This window comes from Diuraphis noxia, unplaced genomic scaffold (genome assembly GCF_037042655.1).
Source record: "Diuraphis noxia isolate RWA-SAM2 unplaced genomic scaffold, SU_Dnox_SAM2 contig0001, whole genome shotgun sequence".
Taxonomy (NCBI): Eukaryota; Metazoa; Arthropoda; class Insecta; order Hemiptera; family Aphididae; genus Diuraphis; species Diuraphis noxia.
In genome coordinates, this window is record NW_028301711.1 from 88259879 (window position 1) to 88287451 (window position 27573).

General features: G+C 32.3%; 1 protein-coding gene and 1 long non-coding RNA gene across 2 annotated transcripts in view; one reads left to right on the forward strand and one right to left on the reverse strand.

The window, feature by feature from the left end:
* Positions 1-662: 662 nt before the first annotated feature.
* LOC107168495 (uncharacterized) lies at positions 663-26277 on the forward strand. The gene is made up of 12 exons (XM_089217973.1): positions 663-980; positions 6049-6650; positions 10705-10952; positions 12415-12747; positions 15863-16259; positions 17926-18125; positions 20473-20575; positions 20769-20993; positions 22208-22567; positions 23822-23950; positions 24160-24540; positions 25705-26277. Exons 2-12 carry the CDS (start codon positions 6099-6101, stop codon positions 25918-25920), a joined length of 3144 nt encoding a protein of 1047 aa, XP_089074099.1. The 5' UTR covers positions 663-980; positions 6049-6098; the 3' UTR covers positions 25921-26277.
* Positions 18121-27573, reverse strand: part of LOC149062352 (uncharacterized) — a 38221-nt gene continuing 28768 nt past the window's right edge. Inside the window, exon 3 of the long non-coding RNA XR_016189920.1 lies at positions 18121-19994. This is a non-coding gene — a long non-coding RNA (uncharacterized LOC149062352). The remainder of the gene's footprint in view (positions 19995-27573) is intronic.

The window sequence follows — 27573 nt, forward strand, 5'->3', positions numbered from 1 at the left end:
TAATATAGCATTGTTGCAATATTTTACACAATATTATAAAATAAAATCATCGTCGGGTCTGTTATTGCGGCACGTGTCGCGCCAATTGCATGCACTCTCGCGGGTGAAAATCGTCTTCCGCGCGACAATAATAATAATAGTAATATTTTTGTCACACTGTGACGACGAAAATTCCTCTCTTGGACGGGCTGCACCGTCGGCGGCGGCATTGCACTACGTTGCTATAATCTCCGCAGCTGGTGCAGCTGCCGTTGCACACAAAGCGCGGTGAATGGTGATGGACGCAACCACACGCACGCACACGCACTACTCGCACGCATACCTCACGCACACGCAAACACGCACGCACTACCTATACAATAATAAAAATAATAATAATAAAGTAGACGCCGAACGCGATCGTCTTCGTTATTATTATTTATTTATTTTATACCCGCGGAGGAGCGCCAGCGTCGCGTCTCATCGGTCGACGTCCGTCCGTCGTCCGTTGGGCCGCCGCCTGGGACCGGCTGCCGCGGCCGCAGCAGCTGCCTTGCCGGCGGTATGAAAATATTATTATTACCGCGGCGGCGGCGCGCACGCGCGTAGAGGCGTTTCACGGGCATATTATTATTATTATTTGTCGGCGACGATGTTTTGTTGCTGTGCCGCCGACCGGCGGACCGCGGACAGCAGTGTGCAACCAGCAACGGCGCCGATGCACCGCGTCTGTCACCACTCGCACGCCGATCCGCGCCGCGCCGACTCGCCGGCTTTTCCGTTGCTGTCCGCGCGTTCAAATCGCCGCCGTCGCCGAGTCATGAGACGTCAACACCGTCCGACCGACAGCAGTTGCACGACGACTCGCGACCACCGCGACAATAATTAATTAATACTGTAATATTTATTATCATATAGGTACCGATAATCGGATATCCGGACTCCGCGAACTTTTACCGCGTAAATCGCGACGACATCCATCTTTGCTGTAATAATTCACCGTAAGTAAAATGCGTTTAAATGATGTCAAAAAACAATATAATAATTAAATTACATGAAGTCAATCTCATATTGGAAACGACGTTTTACTGAAACTGTTGCATTATTGTTACCACATGGACGTAAAATTCTACGACGTAATAGCGAAACAACGTTAAATTATGTAACGTTTAACGAGGAATTATTATTATTACTGTGTGACTATACTATAATGTTAAGAGACGAGATCGTAATTTTTGGTGTAGGTACGATCATGTGTTGGTGTTTGAAAATTGATACGTATATTATTATTTATTTTATTGTTATATTTTTTGAGGTCGTCGTCGTAAAAACGATTCGACACGAATGATTCGAGCCCCCCATTTGGTCTTTTTTTTTCCACGTCCGATTTTCGACTTAATATCACTGCGCTCATTGCTTACACAGCCGCCTCTCTTGGCGGTCGATAATTATTGGATTTGTATCATTGAATCGATATTTTATTGTCCGCACTAATTATTGTCACGACCCGGACGGTCTGTTCGGTCGATTTACATAATAATAATATTTATTATATCGGCGGCGCGTGTGATCGATTATATCGTTATTAACTGCGCGTCCGCCGCCGGAGTAAGATGTTAAAAAAAAATTCGTAAAAACAAGTTGTTACGGTAACGTCGGTATATTATTTTTAACACGATTTATTTAGGTCGTAACGACCGCGACGAGGCGTGCAGCGATGACGGGGCCCTCGTTGTTTTAGTGCGTCCGCGACGATAAAATAATATTATATTATTATTGTAAGAGTTATACCAAGTCGAGTACCGTATTATACGTATATGCTGTACTAAAAGTGTGTGTACAGTGTGATACACGCCCCGTACGCAATCTCGAGTGAGGTTTTTTGCATATTATTATTATGTTAAAAAATCATTTTTTTACACTCATCGTGACACATGATACATCACGACGAGAGGCGGGCGGTCAACAATAACGAAACGGACGCTTTAAAAAAATAAAGAAATCGTAAATTTATGTTAAAATATCAGAACGGATTGCGTTGTTTGCCGTTTTGAAACGTTTTTTTTCTCGCACTAATCGCTAGCATCAAAAATATTATCGCTCCATATTGTATTATGTAAGTTTATAATAATTCATACGTATAACAATCCGAAATCGGAAAAATAAAAAACCTTCTCGCGCCCATGTCAATATAAATAACAACAACATCATCGTTATGCAGTATATTATATACGTCATATTATAAAACATTCTAATAACAATCGATCGCTGTTCAACGTTGTTATTGTTATTACCTCAGTTATTACGAGGTCGCTGCATGCAGTTTAAACTGCCGACGTTGTAGTTTTCGCGCTGATTCTGGCGATCCGTGGATTTCATATGTGATTTGACATCTGTATATTCGCCGCGGCTGCTCCCGTATCGGTTACTCCGACGATATTTCCCACGTTTTGTTTGTTCAAATCGAACCAGCACGTGGGACGGATGTTGGGGGGAGCGGTAATGCGGGGGTGGCAAAACGAACCGGTTAGCACAAATCGGGGCGACCGACAAAAACGCATCACTATGCGATGCGTGTGCGGGAACAAGCGGCCAATACTGTTTTCGCGCCCATCATAGGCGACGGCCACAAGTGCCATGGTTATGTCGTATTCATGATATTATTATTATTACTATTAAAATGCATGTGCACCGTGAGGAAGAGGTTGGGTTTCCGGTGGTAAACGCTTATATTATAGTGGGAACTTCATCGATGCGTTTAAATCATCGCGCTTGTATAATATAGAGCCCAAAAACAAATAAATAATGTAAAATAATAAATAAATAAAACCTTTACGACCAGAAAATCAAAACGCGGAGGTGGGACGGCTGTACTGGAATGCCCGTGGGGCTTTATATACGTACAGGTATGTACCTACCATGTTTATGGTCGCGTTCCCAAACGGTATTCGAAAATCAAAATATCTCACCGGAATGAATGCGAGCGAGCGAGCGGGGACTTGTGTTCCCACGTGAACTAATCGTATACTAGAAACGTTCGGGGCAACAATTAACAGACAACAATCGGATTCAAAAATCGACATTTCGTTAATAAAACATCGTAGATAAATGAAATTGATTGTGTTTATCAGATCCAGTATAAAATACAAACATGGTGCACTTCGGAGATGTGTGAATTCCGTTCACGATTGATAAGTAAATGTATAAATTCCTAACGTTTGTCCGTCCTTTATATATAAATATTCTACGCTATAAATTCCATCCGTGGCGAATGCAACATGTTCTTACGTACACATATACGTGTATCTATACGTAAATTATACGTAGGTATCTTGCAACATTCATCGCCGCGTATAAAAGACCTTTTGAAAATAACTAGATGTGAGGATTTCTGTTACGCGTATATAACAACGTGATAAGTGCCAAGTTCGTATATTATTGCAAGAATAATATGCATAATGTATATGAGAATCGCATTATTTTTCACCCATTAATATAATATTATGCGAACATATGTAAATGTTATTGCATCGGTGAGTAGGCACGTGCCAATAATAATAATTATTATTTGAGCGTTTTGCACTCGCCGTTTCTTTGGTATACTCGTATGTTATACCTAACGATCAAAAATATTTATTTTCGACATGTAATGAAAACCCGCGATACTCCGGTTAAATTTCGGTCTGTAACTTTTTGCGGAAAAAGATCCTGAGCATAACCTGTACATCGGTACAGTTATATATTATTTAAACGTGCAACACTGGAAATACTACCTATATAGATTTGGGAAAATATTTTTAAACTAAAGTTTCATTTAATCCGGTGCACGCTGGTGTAGCTTAAAATATATTTTTAAGTTCCTATTTTGGTTTGTTCATAATTGTAGGACACCTACTTTAGCCATTAGCCAAATCGTTCCGTTTTCGGGGGGACCGACAGACATGGGTGGTCTTCCAGCAACATTAAACTACATGACGTGTGTCTGACTACCGGTGTATCATAGCTAGGACGATGTGGTTTTTCAATTAATCATGATTACAGCACCGACGAGGGCGGCGGCTAAATAATTAATTTATCAATTGAGCGCAACAATCTCCATAACATAACAACAGTTTATATAGTGTTATGGACATTTATTTGTGCGTATGATGTATAATGTATAAAATGCGTGTAGAACTGTGGGAGGTACACTAATTGTGTCTAGTTTACAGAAAAAAATACTGTAATGATTTCACTAACGTCGTTTAACCGCATTAATTATGTGTGCGCTGTTGTTTGCGTTATATAATACTGTCGTTGACTTAATATCGTTTTTTTAGACCTATCGTAAAGATACTGACGGCGTATGACGTGATGTGTAATATTATACTGTTGTTACAGCTAGCAAATGCCGAGTAGACACTACGTCTTATAAAATTAGGGCTTTAATTTATTATTATGAACGTTCATGAATATTTAAAACATAAAATATTTATCTTCTGTAAAATATATATTTCAATAATTTGCAAATGTCTGCTGTAATGTATTGACATTAGAATTATACCTAGTTATATATTTGAGTATCTCTAGTAGGTATGTCGTTGTAGTTTCTATAAAATTAGTATTTAGTAATACTAACTTAGTATTGAGTAAATGTTTTTTATGAAATAAACGTAAGCAGTTTAACCTTAAAATGTAAAATATTCTACCTCGATATGTATACTTATGTGTAATAACTAATAATCAACTATAAATTATTACTACAGTAGGTAGGTATGCAAATCACAGTCTTACCATTATAAATTATAATATGTGTGATCATTTTTTTAATTTGATATTTCTATCGATATAAATTACAACATTTACAATTTACTAAAGTTACACAAGAATAGTGTTACAAAAGATTTTCTACGAGTACAAAACTAAGTGCTTTTAATAGTTCTAGTTAAAAAAGTTGTATTTTTAATAGCAAAAACGTGCCTAGTACCTACCCATCACACATCATGTATATACTTATATACTAGTACTAGTAGTACTGTATCACTGAACTACTGCTTACGTATCTCAATATCTATATAGTTTTTAAATTGAAAACCACCTTGTTTTTCGAGCTTTATTTTTTCATTTACGTAAAAATATTTCACTTGAAAACCATTCACAAAACCCTCCGTGAACGCGGTATGAAAATATTAGGTATGTTTGATCTTTGATGCATATATATATTTATATTATTTTTCTCAAGTGGTGGCATGATGCAGACATAAAATATTATTAGCAAACGTGCAGCGTCTTTGCCGATCGATTATATAATTGTATAGGTACGAATAAAAAAAAAAATTAATAAAAAAACAACGTTCATATTGCAACCGTCGTCAAACGTACCGCCGTCGTATATAAAATAATTATAATTGTTATCTCTTATTCAGCGCGTCACTCTTATTCGTGCGTTATATAATACACGAAGACGACGGGCGGGGCGTTGTCGATGAATTCGTTATAATTTATCGTTTATATCGGGCTCGTTGTATTACAATTTACAACTGTCGTTGTTGTAATTAAAGCCGTCGACGATTAGTATAAAACACTATAATATTATCATTATTGCCGTCATCACATGAGCGGTACTCGAGTCCTGATGTCCTATATATAATATTGTATTATTATACCACGATATGGTGTATAATGCTGTCGTTATATCAATATCATTATTATAATATTATATACAAAACACGCATATAATAACTAATAAGTGCTGTGTACATAAATCGTACTAGATCGTTATGTATTTACACATAATTATTGTTAAACGTGCATATATTAGGTACTGTTGACGCGCACGCGTAATATTAAATATCATTTCGTTGAATGCGTGCGTATGCGCGTCGTTTTATTACGATTATATTATAATAATTTTAATGATGATATTTTATTATTCACTTTCGACGATCTTTATTATAATAATATGATGGTCTTCGCATAATGAATTGTATGGTCATTGGTCTTCGTGAGCGTAAACAATATTGTGCGCGTAATATAACATAAAATTATTATTGTAACAACATAATAACACGATCGTCGTTTAATCTGTAGGGATAAATTTATTATACTAAGACGCAGAGAGTCACGCCGCCGCCGTCTCGATGAACGTCAAAAAGCAACAGATGCAACTGCAGCTGCAACTGCAACAACCACAACGGCGGCACGATCGCACCGGGTTCGAGGCCCTATTAGATCAACCAGTGCCGGTGACCGAGACCTCACCCTCGTCCGGCGGGACGTCGCCGTGGTCGACCGGCGTCACGGACATGGCAGGTCGGTACGATCATCCGCACCACCGCCTGGGTCCGTCAACCACCGGCGCCGGACGGTCGGACGTACTCCAAGACCTCACCAGTTCGCCGACCGAAGCCGATGACGCCACTGTCGCCGCCAACGCCGCTCGTCCCGGATGCCCGCAGGACGAAGCGGTTACTACCCCACCGCCGCCATCGCCTTTGTCATTACCCAGCCCTTACTACGACAGGAATCCCGTCATAGGTTTCCCGGTGTATCATCATCACCATCATCACCATCATGTCCCCAAGTCTCCGCCGCCGATCACCGCTACCGTACCGCTGGGAAACGTGCAAAACGTTGTGTACGCCACCGGCGATCAGGACCACAACGATCTGCTCTACGCGAACAGCTCTAAAGTAAGTGTTCGCACGTTAAACGTTTTTTTTTTTTAAATTATTATTAATTATTGTTGTTTAGAGGATGCCTACCATATTTTATTAATAATATACAGGGATGTGAACTTTAAGTTTTTTCATATTTGTTTAAAAACTAAAAGGTCACAGAACAAAGTGAGTGATGGTGTATAGATGTATTTCATAACTCGAGATGGAAAAGGATATCTAAAATTTTTGCATAATAATGTCGTTATTGCATATAAATGCACATTTGAGTATATGTTAGATAAATTAAAAGCATCATATATATATATATATATTTATATGTAGGGTGTCCCACGGAGATCTGACATTCTGACAAATGAAATAACTTTGTTCTAATCAATATTTTTAAAAATGTTTCTTTTAAATATAGCACATAGACACTTGCGCTACATTTTTGATTTTACCATGATGTGTGTGTGTGTGTTTTTATTTATGTCTGTCATCGCGTTTCGGGGCAATAAAAGTTTGACTTCAGTACCTCGTTCAAATCAAAAAGTGAATCTAGTTTGTACTTTGGGGGGCTAAAAGAAAAAAATTATCAATATTTTTCTAAATAATCGGAATAAACAGACTAAAAATTAGGGAAAAAACGGGAATTTTCACGCACAATCAGTTTTCGACAAAATCAATTTTGGTTTCTGATGTAACATTAAAACAAATGATGACCATAGGCACATGAAATTTTCACCGAATTTTTTTACAAGTATATTCTATCCACCGTGCTATTTTCAAAAAATTTCAACTTAAGTTGAACTATTTATAGGCATATGCAATTTTCAATCATTATTAGTTTTTTTTTAAATTAATATCGATAAAAATTTATTTGTTGGATAGAAAAGCTTGAAATTTTAATACAATAAGGCTCCCTAACATATTGTTACAATAGCAGTTAAGAAATATAATGAATTCATAGTCACAATTTTTTTTTTATAAGCATTCAAAGTTTGAATTTCAACAAAATACGTAAAAATCACGAAAATTCGTAAATTATTTTAAGCTGGAAATTCGTAAAAAAATTTCTTTTTAAATCTAAGATTTGAAAATTTTGAATAATTTATAATATATCCTAGACAGATAAACCGTCTCCGCTCAGAATCGTTTTTCGTAGGTATATACTTACAATGATATATATCATTGGATTCAAATTTAATTCCATCCATTACAGTAGCCCCCTTGTAACCTACTGTACAGCAGAGCGACATCCACGACTTACCCGCTTTTTAATACTGAAAATAAAAAACTTAAAAATTGATGAAAAAAACTTCCGAAACATTCAATATTGCCAAATTGTAAATATTATTTTGAGAACAATTTATTTAAGTCAAATGTTCATCAATATATTCTCGTTAAGTAAATTACGATCTAGTTTATGTTAGAAACATTATAATTTAAAAAAATAAAAATTTACCTAGGCGCATAATGGTATTTAAAAATGTTCATATAAAATATTTAAAAAAAAATTTATATTTTTTAAAATAATAATGTTTCTAACATAAACTATCGTAATTTACTTATAACGAGATTATTGATATTAAAAAAAATATATATATTTAATATTTAATGGAATAAAATTTACTTAATTTGTCAAAATGTTATGTCTCCATGGGACACCTGCAGTATGATGTATATCTATATATATATATATATATAGATAGATAAATACAAATTTGGAAAATTTTGACTTTAAATATAACATAACAATAAAAATTTTATTTTCCTAATGTCTACAGTCAGCCTACATAAAATAACAATATAATAATATTATATAATTGATATAACATCGCTCGACGAGCATATAGGATGCTTGTAGTAAGTAAATTTCCGTTGTCCGTTATATTTTATGGTATATTATAGGTTGATTATACCTCAATTAATTTTTCAAGATTTATCAATTATAATTAAAATTATATTTTTTCTCACAAATATTATAAATTAAGTTCCATAATTTATATAATTATATCATATTTTATTAGAACATATTTTACGTGCATATTGTTTGCTTTTAAATGCATAATATTATGTGCATACATATTCTAAGGTTTTTGAATACTAGATAAGTTCCCAGCCCTAATTATAGTTCGTATATATATGCTCATTATTTTTTACTGTAATAAAAGTATGTACTATATTTTATGCGGGATTTGTTCGCCGTTAAATTAGTAGTGAACGACTAATATCAAAATTAATTTTTATTAACTTTTTATGTATAGGAGGACACACATTTTATAATGATTGACTACGCGTCATTTATATGTAGACTATAGAGTCGATAACGATTATAGAGTTGTTGTCGTCTGAAAGGGGTTTGTGATGAGTCACAAAACTGTTTTAAAGTTATTCATTCGTTGCACAGCGCGTGTCTCGTATAAGGGAGTTATGATCGAGTAGCAAAATATACAGTTTATTAACTAAAACATACGCTAAATATTGCTATTTTTAACAAATTATAAACTATACCAAATGTCAACCAATTATTTGATTTTAAACGAGTTAATAAAAAATAAATTAAACTTATTAGTTTGTAATTCAAAGTTTGATGTAACTTAAAAATATCTTACAATACACATAGTTAATTCAAAGAAAAAGGTCATCTTTATTGTAATGCCAATTTATCTAGAATATCTACTATATTGTTATTAACTTTCAAAATATTATAATATATTAATATAGTTTTTATCCTCCCCATTGGTTTCATTCTCACCCTTTGTACATGTTAAGTTGGTGGGTGCGTTTGTTTTATGAGTAACGTATAAGAAGGGGAATTTTTAGAGTTATAGAGGAGGGTGTGGTTGGATTGAAAATCTCCACGATTCCAAAAGTAGACTGCCACATATGGCAATTGGCACATACAATATACAAATGTGTTTGATATAATTTCGTTATTGCAACTTGCAATAATCTTATTGCTGTCAATTAAAAATTATATACAATTTTGCCAAAATTTTCAAGTCTTAAAATATTCCATCACCAATGAAATATATAATAATTGTTTTGCTAGTTTATTTCTAACTGCCTTTTAAAAAATGCCGTATAGTCTATAGACAATATATAGTTTTTTCTAAAGTTTCTGCAGTTTCTTCAATTGAATCTGTATAAACGTTTATGAAAAAACAATAATACCAAATTAAAAAATGATTTTAAATTTTTCATTTAAATATGAATTTATAAGTTTGAACTTGAATTAATTTAATGTTTAATGCTGTATAAATTGTCTATTTTTATAATTAAGAAATCACTCGATTATTTAAATTAAGTTTTAGCTATTATGCATCAATATGTTATAAAAATTGTATGTATGTTAATATATAATTTATATATATATACCTACTTATAATCATCAACATAGTGCGGCATGTAACTAACCTATCACATATTCACACTATAAATCGCATTTATTTATCAAATCTATTATACCTGGCTATATTGTAATGCCGCTATTTTTGCTTTGTTAGAATAAACTTTCATTTCTCATAATTTGAACATTGTCTATAAAAGTAGTCGTCATATTGATCGCTGGAAAGCTGCCTGCAACACAATATATCTGTATTAATCGTAATATTCATTTGATCATTTATACAATAATATGCTACCGACTCTCTAAGCTACTATATCTGTACAATCAATGTAAGTACATTGTTTCATTATCAATTATTTGTTCTTCATCGACTAGAAAAACCGACCAACCACTTCTGTAGTCTTATACACAGATCTGCACAGTTAATTATTTTTCTCTTCTTTACTTTATTTTGTTTATCCGCGTCTTAGTCATCGGCCATCGGTGAATGCCATTTTCCTGAACCATAATTATATTTTCACGCCCAATCGCATTATCTTTTATAAACCAATAATCCGCAGTGTATAATCGTCAATAGCTTCCGTAATTTTTATTTTTTTGTCAATCAATTAATGTAGTATAAATATAAATGTATACAATTAAAACCAAAAACATTCATATAACATATTTCGTTGGTACCGACTTATATATCTGTTTGAAATATGTTTACATGTATAAAATTTTATATATTTATAGTACTACTACCAGCGGCACAACTACAAGTCGGCAAGTTTGACAGATGGGCGGGACGACGACAAGGAAAACATCAAGCAACGGGACACCGCCGAGTGTCTGCAACAGCAGTTGGACGAAGTATTGCAGGCGTGCGTGGACTACGAAGAGCGGCACAAAAGCCGGCAACAGGCACAGACTGAAAGTTCTGGAAACACTTCGCCAGGCACAGCGGCTCAGTCGACGACCTGCACGTCACCGCATCAAAACCGGTAAGGCATACGCAGACTTCATTTAAAGGCACCCGCAGAAATATAAACGGGTGGGGGGACAAAGTCAAACATCTCTGATACTACTGCAGATAATTTTTTTTTACGAGTGATTAAACGTTCACGTTGACTTCAAAAGCGAGGGGAGGGCATGCCTCTCGGCGGACGGCGCCCATGAGTTTTCATTCACAGGTGTACAAAACAAAAAATTATCCACTACAACAGAAAATAAAAGTGCAATAGGGTAGTAATAAAATTATAAATTTAATGTCATTAAAATACCTATGGAATTTCTTGAACAATGGCAAAAATTTAGCATTTTAGTTTGTGTATAATTTTTTAATATCTACCTATTTCCAAGGTTTCAAATTTATAAATATTGAGTTTTTTTCTTCAGAATATTAGATTTTTTAGGGGTATACAATTGAAATGAGTCATTTCTTCAATCGTGGTCGTAACCCGCGAGCACGCCTATATATGCATTAGCTTAAGTGGGTTCGAAGTCGGCCATTCTAAGATTTAATTTATGATAACGTGCTTTATTTAATACGATCGATAAAATCAAATTAACTCTAACGCACTAATGATCGCATATAAATGTTATTATAAAAACATTATTATTTGAAATGTCTTCGTTTAATATAGTTATGTATATTACATGTAGTATATTCTGTAAGACTATTCTTTGCCTATATAATCTAACGGACATGCATTATTTGCATTTCTGTGTGAATCGAAATCTGCTTTAAGTACATTATTAATATTTTAAAATTATTCAATTAATTATCAAATGGTCCAATTATATGTTCATTAGGTAATATCAACCTAATAATGTTCAGATATCACGTCTGTTCTAAGACCAAGTGTTAGGTATGTACCACAATATCAGAGGTCTGTATAATCTGTGGCCTGAAAAGTAATTTTGTGTTCCCAATGTAGTACATTTTAATTTGTATACAAATAAATCTATCTTTGTTGATGTTATGTCAGTATTTCTTAAATCATTTATTTTACGCATATAATTGTGCAGTGTATATATAGTATATATATATATATATATATATATATATATATATAGCAAAATATACCTACATTCTGATATTCTATTACAAATGTGGTAGTGCATACAGCATACGTTTATTGTAAACTTCAGTTTGTTGAACGCATGTTTGTCGTACAAAAATAAAGGATAAACATAAAAAACCACTTCCAACTTATCCAAAAAATAAAATTATACTTTCGTTTTTTTTTTTTATTTTGTGACCCTTGATACAAATTAAAATCTGTTTTTGGTACTTGATAGTTGATATAGAAAAAAAGGTAACCAACTTTTACGCTATACGATAATTTACCTATTATCACAGTATGTGAAAGCATATACTGAAATGCTATATAGTAGCTAGTTTGCTATACCCATCTAACTTTACCAATTTATTATTATAGTAATTTTTTTTTCTGATTTTAGAATCAAAACAAACGGTTCCCTCCCGCGAGATAGCAAGAAATCTTCCACAGAAACGTCTTCACCCACGTCACCTTTATCACCGCTGACATCGCCACTATCGCCAATGACATCGCCACTGTCCCCATCATCGACCTGGCCGTCCGTGGCTACACCGTCTCCTCCTACGATGTCCCCGTTGTCATTGCGCACGACCGGCGGAGACAATGACTCGGTATTTTTGGAAAATGACCATCTTCCGACGTCACCCGCAACTTGCGGAAGTCCCAGGACTAGAATAAAAACGCTTGTCTCGACGTCTTGTGCGACGACTACTGAAGATTTATACTGCAACAGGTATATTTTTTTGATCAGATTTTTAAATAGCAGTAGGTACTTACTTATATATGTATTATAGGTGTAAACTGTTAACTCACTTTAGTGACAAAACGCAAATCTTATTACATTTATGCAGCAATTTTCAAACACGACCCAATATTGCACATATAAAAATGACAAATGCACAAATTAGTCACTTTTTGAAGTTGTGTAGAACTAATTTACTTTAGGTACATTAATTAATTAATAGAGATAAAATTAATAATTAGAATAAATTATTTGTACTAAATATTTTGTACAAATTGTAGGTACCTAATTAAATAAAAGGTGTGTTACATTTTTACTTCCATTCACGTATCAATACATTTCGAGAAGATAATAAGAAATCATATGATAGGTAATATATATTGTGTAGGTTTGAGGACAATTTGATCATATAATTACTTGCAAATTACCGATAACTAAATCTAGACGGCTAGACTGATTAATTATAAATAATTATAATTATAATAGTACAACAAATAACAACATATAATAATAAAAAAAATATATAAATACAGTATTATAAGATTATCTATATCACGATTCGATGAACATTGTATTTAAACCATATGGTATTAGGCCTATCGGTGATATCAAAAGCCATGTTCAGTTATGACCCAAGCATTTTTTGAGTGTTTGTATAATTGTATGGTATGCATCCCTTGTATAAGTTATAAGTTTTTTCATATATTATTAAACATGATTTCAAAACTGTATATTTGATTAACTCTTTACACGACTGTGGCCTATAATAGGCAAGTCGTTGCGCATTAAAAATAATTATTATCAGTATTTATTATTTACTACTTATACCGTTTAAGTGGAGATTCGGTAGGATTAACGTAATCATTTATGAAAATATAAATCAAAACTGTTTTCTGGAAAAATTGTTTAGATAACCAAAATCGATTTAGATTTACCATAATACGAGTATATATTATTTTCTCTTCTGAAATAAACCTCTTAGATTTATTTTGTATATATTGTAACCGAACATAGCATATTATAAGAGTGGACGGAGGGAGTAATAGGCGGATCTTATTACTGGTGTCTGGTGGACGGTGGTGTCCTTTTATATATTATACAGCAACTTATTAACACCACATTGATCACAGCTGCATTAAATAATACGCACTATGAACTCCATGTGTAAAAAAAAAAACTGTTTTATAATGACACTCGTTAATTAGTTATAACAAGTGATAGTACTAATTTTCAAAGTTAATAATAGTATATTTTTAACGTTTAAAATTATACTCATTCAAATGACATAATTTAATTGATTGTTTATTTACATAATTACATTAAATTTATTACACCTATTTATAGATAAAGTATAGTGTTAAATAATATGTGGATCATTTTAAATTTGTATAATATGTTTTGCTAAAATTCAATTATTTATTGAATTTCATTCAATAATTTACTTTTCTGAATGCAATTTAATAATTGCGATATATTATGGCTTATATAAGTTAATGAGCTTTATCTTATTAATATATTATTTATACCAAGTAATATTAACTGTGTCGGTACTTTTAAGTATTATGGGTACTGAGTAATTATGTACGTTCCCGGCCAAGTGAATAATATTTTTTTTTATCAAATAAATAGTAATACGTAAATACGTACATAAAAACATATAGAAGCTATACATAATACAAAATATTAAGAACTCAATATAGTCGTTAACAAAACATTTCATTTTTAAAATCTATTTTTATCACATACCTATTTATATCTAGTGTAATAATTAACAAACATAAAAATATAATTGTTTCATGTTTCATTCGATTTCGACTTGTTAAATGGTGTCACAACTTTATTGTGTCTTTAACCTTTGTTATAGATAAATAATTCGCTTATATTTTGATTCTTTTTTAAACATATAATGTTTTAACTATGATATCATTTCTTTTTATTATTTAAAACATTAAATACATAATACTAACAGCGGCACAGTGTCATACGAGTATTTCTTGTCTAGTCGACATGTTTTATTAGATATATTTAATATTTATATGCACGTTGAACAAATAATAATGAACGCACGGATAACCTTACATGGAACGCCTGTTGCATAAGTAACTACAAATACACGAAAACTATTATAATAATATATCGGTGTAGGTATACCTAACTGCAGGAACAACTGTAATAATATTGTAAAAAACCAATGTATTATATTAGAACGACGCCCAACAACGGCATGTGAAATGAGTAATGACAAAAAAATTATACCGTTAAAAGCAAGAAACTTTACTATATAGTTGAACTAAATTATAGAACGTGATTTTTATACAATACGTAATATTGGCTTCTATAAATTCAAATTATTATACTTGTATTCGAAATATCAGCTATATATTGCCACAATTTTGAAAAAAGTTTCATCTATTGACAACATTGTTTTGTAAACTCGATATGAAATTATACTACAACTTACTTTATTTTCTTTATTACATACAATACTATAGTATATAATATGTACAATCTATTGTGCCTATAATGTATATGATAAATGATCAATGGATCATATGGATGAGCTATCCAAGCTGCTCTAACCCTGTGCGGCTCATAAAAATCTATACATAGACACTTGGATAATGTCGGGGCAACGATCGCACATCATGTAATACACAATACGTACACTACGAATCGAACTACCGCGTTTGTGTTAGTTGTTTGTTCCTACAATATAATTTATGTATTTCTTCATTTATATACTCGTGATGCCGTTAGAGCAATACCGAGAAATGATTATTAAAAAATTAAAATCGATAGACAACGTGCACGAACGAAATACACGTGATTTAAAATTAAATCGATCACTATCGGTTAGCGTTTGCCCACCGGAAGCGTTATCCAGAGGTGTTATCTTTACATTGAACATATGGCTTGTTTTCCTTCGCTGCGCATACAAATAATTAATGCTGTAATGTATAATACATATACCAAGGCACGCGTGCTCTCCTCGTTTTTTAAATTTAAATTTCATCATTATTTTTTATATTTATGTTTACTTGGCTTCTGGATATGATAGTGTGAGTATAGTGATCCCTTTTTTAAAAAAATATTATGATTTATACAGTGACAACAAGGACCATCAACTCGGTCAGAGTCAGATCAATGGGCACGAAAATTCCGACGCCGGTTTCAAAACGTCACCGACCTCTGCAGCAGATAACCACACGTCGAAATCGCCGGACCGGCCATTGCAACAAACGCAGCTGCAGTTATTGCAGTCACCATTACCTAAATCAACACCGCCGCCTTCGTGGCAGACGACGACGACGTGGCTGCGTTCGTCACCGTTTGCAGTGGATTCCAAAAACGGTGGCACGACGACAACTTCGACAATTTCGTTCGCTGCTGCCGACAGGGTGGCTGAGGCGGCTGAACAACGTCGGAAGCTGCTCGTTGAATTGTCCGCGCACAAGTCCCGACTGGTGGAGTTGCACTTGCGACGCGAAGAAGTCGACCGAGAGGTGAGTGCGTCGTATCGATAAATAAATAATTCGTTTTGAATTTAAAAAAAAACAAAAAAAAAAATTATATCATATTGTAATGTGACGATACTATCCTGTTATTCAAATTTCAATTGGACGTCTCCGTATAGATATGCTCGAGCGGGATCGCAAGTGGAACGTTTACGTGTGGAATCCAATATATAGACAGTATAGGCGACTGAATAATAATAAGTAAATTTATCGTTGTGTGTGTGTGTGTGTGTGTGCGCGCGCGCGCGTATTCTCTTACCGCATGAATGTGTTTCCAACGATATGTCTTAGGTATTTTATTGATTTAATGCTATACATGAATAAACCAAAACTTGAAACAATTGAATTCATCCAATTCCAGATGTCTAATTCGAATCCTTAGTTTTTTAAGTTTACTATTCACGTGATAAGACGATTTTTAAAAATTAGATCAAATAACCGTATTATCATTATTATTAAGTACCTACTTAATACATAATATTTCCTAAAAAAATTAAATAGTTTTTAAAAGGTCACAGAAATAAAACTTTAAACACATTCTCATATCTCATAGTTAAATTTTATTTTGCATGTATTTTAAATAAGAAAATAATGATCACAATAATAATAGTTTTGCCATTTTTCATTGCTAATTAAACTTATTTCAACAAAAATATTAAAAATGTGTCACCTCAAAGTCATAAAAAGAGAGCGTAAAGGTAAAGATTTTATTAATACGAATATCCAATTATATTGAATAAGTAATCAAGATGTTTCATTTATATCTAGTTTTGTGTTCATACTATTTCTGATTTACATGTAATCAGTGGCGATGACGTAATCTTAGATTTTGCTTAAAACACGAGTTCTTTCACGTAGATAGCAGGTTATATACTCTCAATAAAACGGTGGCCATGGGTTTAATTTTTTATTTACATCTTAATTTGAATGTATAATACATGTTTTAAATTTTTCATTATTTTTTTTAAATTTTGGTACACATTATGAAATAAATTATTTAAAAAAAAATCTTGGACTTTATTTTGCCATAATATACAAGGACTATTGTATTTAATACCTAAACAAAAAATATACTTTTAAATGAAACCGTGAATCATTTAAATCGTGAATTGTGAATCATCTTTTCTATGATCAATTTGGAAATGCATATGAAGTATGAAACTATGAACACGTAATTATTTAGTAGAATTTAATTATTTGTATATTTTTATCTGTTTATTTTTATTACAACAATTAGTAAATATTATTATCTATACGTAACCTTTACTATATCTATACCTCTTGAGCTCATATTATTTTAAATCAGCGACAACCGTGTGTAACAATCAAGTCGCCCGATAAAAAGTAAACAATATTAATTAATTATATCAACAATGTAAATAAATATGTATATATATTTTTAAACCTATAGCATTTCGTTCAAAGGCTTTTAAACTTAAACTTTTAAATTATCATTTGATATTAAACAATTATTTAGATTGATTAATTATAACTGTGTAACTTAACTGTCCGGATAACACAAATTTTTTAATAATTTTATTGAGGAAAATATTAGTATTATTGTTTTTAAAGATCATTAAATTTACAGTCGTGAAAAACTTTTTTACAAGTTCGCCAGATTAATACGATAAAGTTTGAATCGGTGTGTTTACAGTTGATCATTGAGACTGCGTTGCTGCGTGCTGAACTCGATGTTGCCGACGATGAAATCCGTCAGTCGGATAACATTGTAGACGGTTTGGACCGCGCCGTAACCGATTGCCGGCAAAAAATGGACGATTGTACTGTGAAACAGCAGGACCAGAGGATGGCAGCTGATTCGCAGTTGGCAGGACACCGACAAACACTCCAAGAGTAATTTATTATTATTATTATTATTATACTACTTAGGCCGTGCATGTACATAATTTACCCTTATTACCAGAATAATAATGCATATAATACTTATACTAATAACGAAAAGTTTATAAAAATGAGATGGTACCCTAGGTAATAGCGGATAACACCCGTGTTTGGAGAAGGGGGAGGGCTAAACAAGTATAATGAAACGAGGAACAAAAAAATATCGCATCAGGGTTAAAAATTCTACGTTGTAATATATATCCACTATTTGATACGAAATTTCAGTAGGGAATAAGAATCAAAATAACGTAAGCATATAAATACAACTTAACATAAATTTTCGTACAGAATTACAGTCTCGCCTAAAAATATTATCTTCAAATCTTTCAATGAAAATCAATAACACTATACCTAGCTATTATACAACAACAATTCGACATCGCGCTGTTGGAGTATTTTTGAAAAATTAAGCAAAGTTACAAACAACTTTTGTTGTTAGAGTCATATCATATCTGTTATTTTTGTGTTAACTTTCTTTTAAATGAATAATTTTTTTTTCTCTAAGTTTTTATCTAATTAACTTGGTGTAGGTACTTTGGCATGGATTGCAAATATACTGTTTAAAAAAAAATTTGATAAGAGTTTATTAAGGATTAATTATTGTTAGGTTTATTTATGTTTTAAAAAAAAATTATGATATCAATTAATTTTAGTAATTGAGTAATTAATTACATGTTCGATGATAAAAACAACTAAGTTTTCAATACCTATGGTTATTCTGATAAGGATTATATATTTTATCAACCAAGCACGTAGCCAGGGAATGTTTCGGATTTTAGATTACTCCCCCCCACCTCACGCTCGTATAATTCTCTCCTAAACTGTTTAGTGTTTCTCGTACATCATTTTAATTAATTATTAAATTAAAACACTCCTTCCACCTTTAGACAATTCTGACTAAGCGCCTGTTATTAACGTTTTTTGTCCAAATCGCGTTTCAATAAATAAGTATATAACAACTATTTGGCTTAAGAACATAATACCAAAAGTATTTATTAAATAAATTAAAAATTAAAAATATGTTATGGAACAACATGCGACAGGGGTGTGTTGATGATACACTCGTATACCAATTATAGTATCGAGTAATAATACAAACGTTTTGATTAAAAATAATATTTATCAATTTATTGTGAGTCATTCGTTATAATATGGTAAAACTAAACATAGATTAAACATACTTAATCAACTATAATTAAGTATTTAATGTAGGTACTTATTATTTGTACAATATTGTATAGATTTATCCAGTGGTTTACTTGGGAATAAAGTAGTAGTAGGTACACTAGCTGTTTTTTAAAAAGTAGTGTTCCTAGAATTTTAATCAAACTCACATAACTATGAGGGGAGGATCACCTCACTGCCACACTTTATGGTCCCTTGAAAAGCATAATAAAAAATGAAGAAACACGTATCATAATTCATAACATATACAATAAAATCATAATTTATAAGGTATAATTTAAGGCACTTTTCACAAAAAATATACAAAACAATGAAATATTTTATATGTAGTACCTATATAATGTAATAATTATTATTATTTCTATAATTATACATCTTCATTTAAAAGATTTCACATTTCAGAATAATAATTATAAATATTATTTACTTGTCTATTTGGACAACATACCTTATTTGCATCTCTTCTTCCATTGAAGATCCATGATTTTATGTAAATGGCTGGATTAAAAGCTATTACTGGGGGCCCCACACATTGTATGCATAGGAGGGAAGAGATGTGCAATGTTGTGTAGTTAATTAGCCAACCCGTCCCATGCGTTCCCTTTTAAAAAAGGAATAGGGGCACGCTTGAATATCCTAAAAAAAATTAAAACATTCTGGTTTGAAAGTATAAGTAGTTTTTGTTAAGATGAAATAAAATAAAATTTGAACTTAACATATATTTTTCTTTAATAACTATTGACTAAAGTAAAGTAACAATTCAAAAAATAAATAGTTAATTTTCCAGGCTTGTTATTTCGTATATATAGTTGTGAATATAATGAAATATATAATATGTTTTTTATAATCGTGTTAATATAGTTGATTGTTTTGAAAATAGTTTTTATTTTTTTGTTCATCTCTAAAGAGTAATGTGCCACAGTTACTATCTCGTATAATAGATCTAATATTTTCGTTCACAGTGTTTACACCACTAACTATATTACACCACCCACCCGGCACCACATTTATAAAATCTAATTACAGTATCTAAATAGTGTACGCCCACAGTTTATTACAATTTACATGCTTTTATGGATAATAATAATATATAATATATCAATAATCGTCATAGGTTACGGAAGCGGTTAGAATCGATCGAAGACAACGACGTGCTGAAATCTGAAATACGTGCTTCCATCGACAAACAGACGGAACTATTGGATGCTGAACAAAAGGTGAGACGTATAATAATATCAATAATGTTTCAAAATAATATTATATTAATATACAATAACATAATACGTCATTATATTGTAACGATTCGTGAAAACAATGTCGCGGTCGACGACTAACACGATTAATTTTTTTGCTGACGATAATAGTATATTTTATATATATGTTTACGTAATGCTAGTGAATGTCTTGTAGCTATACGAAGATGTAGAATTCGGATTGCTCGAAGAGGAGGCAGGATGGTTGGCTCGCAGGGAAGAGTTACACAGGGATCGGGCCGCGGCCGTGGCGGTCAGGCGGGCACGACGAGCTCGCGCCGAGTGGTTACGCGCGCAGCTCGATCAGCTGCGAAGCGTTGGCGATGACCAGCTACGAGCACTACGGGCTGACATCAATGCAGCTACATTGTCCATCCAACAGGTATTTCAAGCTCACGTGAATGTTATTCTGATATAAGTTTCCGATTTAGATCGTATGAAACGTGATGATTATTAAGATTTTTCAAAATCGATATTCTTATAAAATTCCAATCGATGTTTTTCAAAAATATGAACTACCAATTTAGACATTTAGTCACGCTTTTACGATAATAATGTTAAATAATAAAAATACAGTCGCCATTAGAATATAAATATAATGTAATATAACCATCACGGTCGGTGACTGTATAACTGTATAATAAGTGGTTTTATAGTAGGATGGTTATCTTAGATTTAAATCAAAAATCTTGTAATTGTACGTCCAGCAGTTGTCTCTGAGAATACGATTTATTTCAAATACCTACCTAAAACCGGATGTTTTCGAAACTATTTGAGGGGGTGTTCTGTGTATATTAATAAAATATGTTATGAATTAAAAACACTATTCTAATTTTCCATAAGACTTTTTAAGTCGTATTACTAATATTGACAAAATATATTATAAAACTATAAACATAAAATTTCGACATTTCATAATAGTTATAAATGTTATAATATTATTAATATCAAAAATTAAACAAGAAATAACTGATGTATTTTGGTATATAATATAGGAACTACTATTAATAAATAATGATTTAATTTTTACATAATCATTATTCACAATGAGCTGCAAGGACTGCTCACAATTAGGCTGACTATAAACATCAAAGACACATAAGCTTTTGGAATTGTAAAATAACCAATATTGTTATGAAAAAATAAATCATAATAATATTGCTCAAAAAGTGTTTTATTTTTATACTTCATGTGACATTCAATTCAGAATTGTTTAAGTTCTAATTAAGACTGTCAATAACAGAGTTCTAAATAGCTTAAATATTTGTTTACACGAAAAAATAGGTCATAATGTACTAATATTCTCAAATCAACATGTAATATGCGTCCTAATGAAATCCTTAATTTTTTCATAACAATATTGGTTATTTTACAATTCCAAAAGCTTATGTGTCTTTGATGTTTATAGTCAGCCTTATTGTGAGCAGTCCTTGCAGCTCATTGTGAATAATGATAATGTAAAAATTAAATCATATTATGTTTAAAAATGTTTCAAAAAAAAAAAAAGTTATTTATCCATATAAATTATTCGCCGTATTGTATAACTAATAAATAACTTGTTATTTTATGTCTTACGTACAATAATTATGATTATAGGGTCACAAGAAATTGCAGGATCTGGACTTCACTGCAGCCAGCACGACGAATGCAACAAACACGATATCAGATCAATACCGACGTCCCCATCAGTTTCAAAACGAAATGCACTCGGTGCAACCAGCAACGGAACATGTACCACCCAAGTCTTTGGAGTGGTCATGGGACCAGCAATTAAAATCTCCTATGTCATCGAGGTCACCATCGTCGTTGTCGTGGGACTTGCAGCCATCAAGGTCACCGTGGTTTACGAATGTCACTCCCGTAACGGAGGATACGATAGCCAATAACATCAATAGCTTAATGACTAGTAGCATGACGACAACGTGCTGTAGCAGTATAGGCAGCAGTGGTGGAGAGGTAAAAATTGTTTTCGTTACTTATCGTCAATATTCTGGTTTCTTCCGGTTAAACATATATCTGTTGGGCAGATCTTAGCCTTGTAACTAAGTTCAAAGAGGGATAGTTGGTGACACTAAAATTTTGCTGAATCTCCTTATCATTTTTGAAAATTATAGCATTGAAATGTACATATATATATGTTAGCGGCAATGTGTATAATATTGGTATTTTATAAAATGTCTAGGAATTATATATAATACCAACTACAGCTGGCAATTTATAAAATTTTTTAAATTACCTAAGCATTATATTAAATCCATATTATCAGTACCTATTGATATTTGACAATGTAACTTCACCTAAAATAAATCCATTAGTAATCTGTAATATCAATAAATTTAATGAAGTAGAATTCCTGGACAAGGCTTTATTAAATGTTCATGTTCAACAAGATGTCAAAATAACAGATGTATAAGCGTTTAAAAAATAAAATTCATTGTAATTCAAAATGTCATCCTAATTTACAGTGTTGCAATAAATAAATTTAACCAATTTTTATTAACTTAAACATATGAAATTATTAATATATATTTTTTTTTTTTTGTAATAATAGAATCCTATTATTAACATTTATTTTGTTTTTTGTCTTAACAAAGTTTAAAATAAATTTAAAAAAGTATATTCTATTTATTCTTAATTACGTTCTACATAGATTTTTGTATTTTATAGAATAATATGATAGTAATAATAATTAATAACTGCATGTTAGTACACTACCCATACAATTTACAAATTATTATTTTTTTTCATTTTTATGCATTATATTCTGTAATATTAAATTCATACCTACTTTGTAATAAATATTTTTTTGTGAGCTAATAAAATTAATAATTGTCTTAATTATTATAGAAGGAAATTTATTTTTTTGGATTATTTCACTATTCTACAGATTACCAATTTGTGTTTGTCATTTTATGAAATGCCTAGTTATTATACAGAATATTTAGGAAATGTGTATAAAAAAAAAATTATTATACACTTTTTTAAAAACCACCAGGTATTATATAGAATTCCTAGGCATTTTATATATTAAATATATTATACACATTGCCGCTAACATATATATATATATATTATATATAGAGAGAGAATTCTATGTATTTATGGTGTACGATTATTGAAAACAATATATGTAAAAAATTGCAAGATCTCATTCATTGCCTCGGGGGACTATAAATTAGATTAATATTTCCGAGTTGACTTTTAATGCAGGACGATGGTTGTGCCAGACCGATATCGGATGACTCTATTTCACGAATGTCAATGTCAACTATATTCGACGGAGAAGCCACGATAAAACTCCGACCAAAAAACAAAACGTCTCCGTCGGACATCACAAAAGTTAGTACCTACCGCTTGCACTCATATAGTTACTACTATGACTACCTATACACGATTTTTTTATATGGCTTCATAAATAATATACGACCATCATCTAAAATATTAAATGATATTAATTTTAGTAAAAAATTCGCATACGCTCACCTGTAGAAATCTATAAAAATTAAATATTAAGATGTATTTTTTTTTTTTTTTTGTTATCCCTGCAGAGGCCGTTGACTAGATATCTGCCGATCCGGTACGACGGTGACGGATCGACTGAGAACCGGATGGCGTTCGACTTGCGCGCGCACATCGAGTCGGCGGGACACCAGCTGGACGACGACAACGACGGTGTCGACCGGCACTTCTGGATCGACAGCACATCGTGCCGAGGATACTTGAAAAAATTATCTGGCGCCGGAAGCAAGAACGCGCACCGTGGCGGCGGACGCAAGTGGCTGAAGAGATGGTTCGTATTCGATCGGCAGTCGAGGACCCTATCCTATTATCGTCGCCGGTCCGAAGACGGTGTCGACGCCGCCAACCATCGATCAAGCGTCGCCGCGACTGAGAAGAAAATCCCACCGCGGGCGTCGATCCGTTTTCAGGTGTGTGTTGGGAAATTTTTCAAACATTTTTTTTCCGGTTTGCACGTATTTAGCTGTATACCGCTCGTTTATACGCATTTATGAATGTGAATATTAAATCAATGCCTTTATCAGCTTTTCGGTTGTGAAATGAAGAAATGAAATGTGAAATGAAGTATGGGACACCACAATTTAAGCCAATCAGGGGTGGACAGATAAGAGTCTAACCTGCAAGTATTCCAAGTTCGTTAGTGGCCTATGCAAAGCAGGCCATGTTAGGGAGGTTAAGCTCCCAAAATCGTTTTACTCTGATTTCGCTCATGAGCCTATATATTATTATATATGAATGATGTGATGGCCAAAATTTTCTTTTGAATTTAAAATATTGGAATATAAACTACAAATGAAATTGAACACTACCCAGCTGACTAACAAACAGTGCTCATAATATATAATTTTGTTATTATTCAGGTAACAATTCTGATAATGCGAATGTTTTATTTTCAAAGCTAAATATTTTATTTCTTGATGAAGAATTGATGCATAAGGCCTAAGGGTATAGAATTTTAGAATTTCAAATACCGGCCAAAAAATATTAATACACATTGAACCAAGATTTTACCAATATCCCGGACTCTGAACTAAGAGTTAATTTGATAAAGCAAATTTTAAACTGTGTATCAAAAAATGAGTTTATTGTATACGCACATTACGCACGGATTAACTAACTTCCGAATTAAGTAAATGCACATTGACGCTACGTATTAATAGTGTACCTAATAGATTTCTCTCAATTTAACCAAAAATCTAATGATAATGTAGCCTGTGTAGTAGAGGATTTTTGTAGGATATAAATTTCTCAATGAGATGTAATTATTTAAAAACTATTGAACTATTACTATTCGAAACGACATTTTTAAAAATTTTTTTTATGATTACAACAATAGTAGTTAAAAAAGGTACTTTTACCAAGCGTTTTCACCGAAAAGTAATTTTTTTTTTGTAATGTAAATCAGCACTCTGTATAGCAGTGCTTTTAGGGATGCTCGAATTCGCACAGGCGAGCTACCTACGCTTTTAGGTAAATTTGCGCAAATAGTTTCCTACCACGTTGTGTATTTTTCAGGTCTTCGACTATTTAGTATTTTATTGAAATTTTTGTTTCCGGTGTGTTAATATAAACAGGACATTCAGGAAGTGTACGTCGACCACACGAACAGCACCAAGGGGCAAGGATGCGCATTCGTGGTAAAGACCGCCCAGCGGACGTTCTACCTGTCGGCGGCGACTGGCCAAGCGGTCCGAGTGTGGGTGGACGTCATATTCACCGGCGCCGAAGGGTACCGAGAATATCTGAAAGATTCGACCCCCGATGGTGGAATCGGATTTGATCGTCGATGAACTCAGCAAACAAAATCCTAACTTGCCCCGTGTCTGCGGGCTAATTATATTTATTTTTATTTTTATACGAGGCCGTCTAATACCGCTGTGTATATTTTTTTTTTTTCACCAAATGTAGTTTTATCCATTGTACCTACCATTAAATTATACTTGCATTTCAATGATTGACGAGACTGTAAAATGTGCGGTTGATAGTGTAATAGTGTATATTTAAACAAAACCGAATGTTATTAACTTTGAAGTGGCTGTTGCGAACAATTTCATCTATAGACTGGATATAATAAATATCAAATTGTACACCTACATAATTATATATACGTCATATGTGTGTGCATAAATATATAAATATAAAATATAGATTGAAACGATTTATTTTTATACATTTTCCATCGATTGTCTCTAATATTTCGTTTGCAGCTAATTGACAGTATGCAAATTGTCCTGCAACTGAGAGAAGGAAATTAATTTCTCGAATAAAATCTACGAACATTTGTACAGTGTGATAATATTTTATACGACATCCACAAATATCTAATTCAGTAATGATTTTTAATTTTATACATTTATCCCCTAAGATTTTAGACCCTACCTGTAAATAAAATTCATAAATTAAACACAATAATTATACTATAAATTATAATCTCGTGATAGATAAAAAACCTTTACTTAACGATTCATAAAATTTAAATAATTATTTCGTGACTTAAAAGTTCAAACAATATATCAAGTATTATATCAACAAAAATTTAAAAAAAAATATTTTACACCCGAATACGATTTTATAACAATCAAAATACTCAGTACCTTACAAAAATAACAACTATAATTCTATTACACCCATGATTGATTGTACACTAACCTGATCTTAAAATTAAAAATTGCCCTCCAGTACTACTCTACTTGGTCTACTTGTACATTCTAAGCCACACATTTCAAGTTCGTCAAGCCAATTCCTTTTCATCTCGCTTCCAAATCCAAGCAAAAGTACCCAATTAGATATCTATTGATTTATCATCATAAATCTCTATAACATTTACAAAGCTGACATCCTCAACTTCTCGTAGCAGTGCAGCAATATAATACGGTAAAATACTAAAATGTAAGTAGGTACCAAGGTACCATAACAAGAAGTTTATCTCAAATTTACTTATTGAATGAAAAATGCAATTATAGATTGTAAATATTGCATTATTTTTAATTTAAGAAAAAAATAAAAACATTATTTTTAATTTAACAAAAAAATAGAAATAAAAACATTATTTTTTTCTTAAAATTATAATTTTTAAAACGATACGTAACGTACTTTGTTCCAAAAGAGTAGACACCAGATTTACGTAGTAGCAAAACCAGTTTTAGCTGTGGTCGCTTATGGTGTCTTTTCTTTTGGTAACAAGGTATAGGTAATAATGAACTAGTATCGTATAAAAGAGTCTTGATATTTCTCTTAACAGTTTGAAATCTTTTTTAAATTTTAATGCAATAATTTTGATGCTATAGTCGGTACTGACTATAAATTACAAAATAAATACGGTATAGCGCCACTGATTTATCGCTATATTCACTAGAATCTTTATAGATAGATACTACGATTTTCGGTGTTCTCAATAATAATCACTTAACAAACGTGCCTATCTTCGGTTTGAGTATTTACTC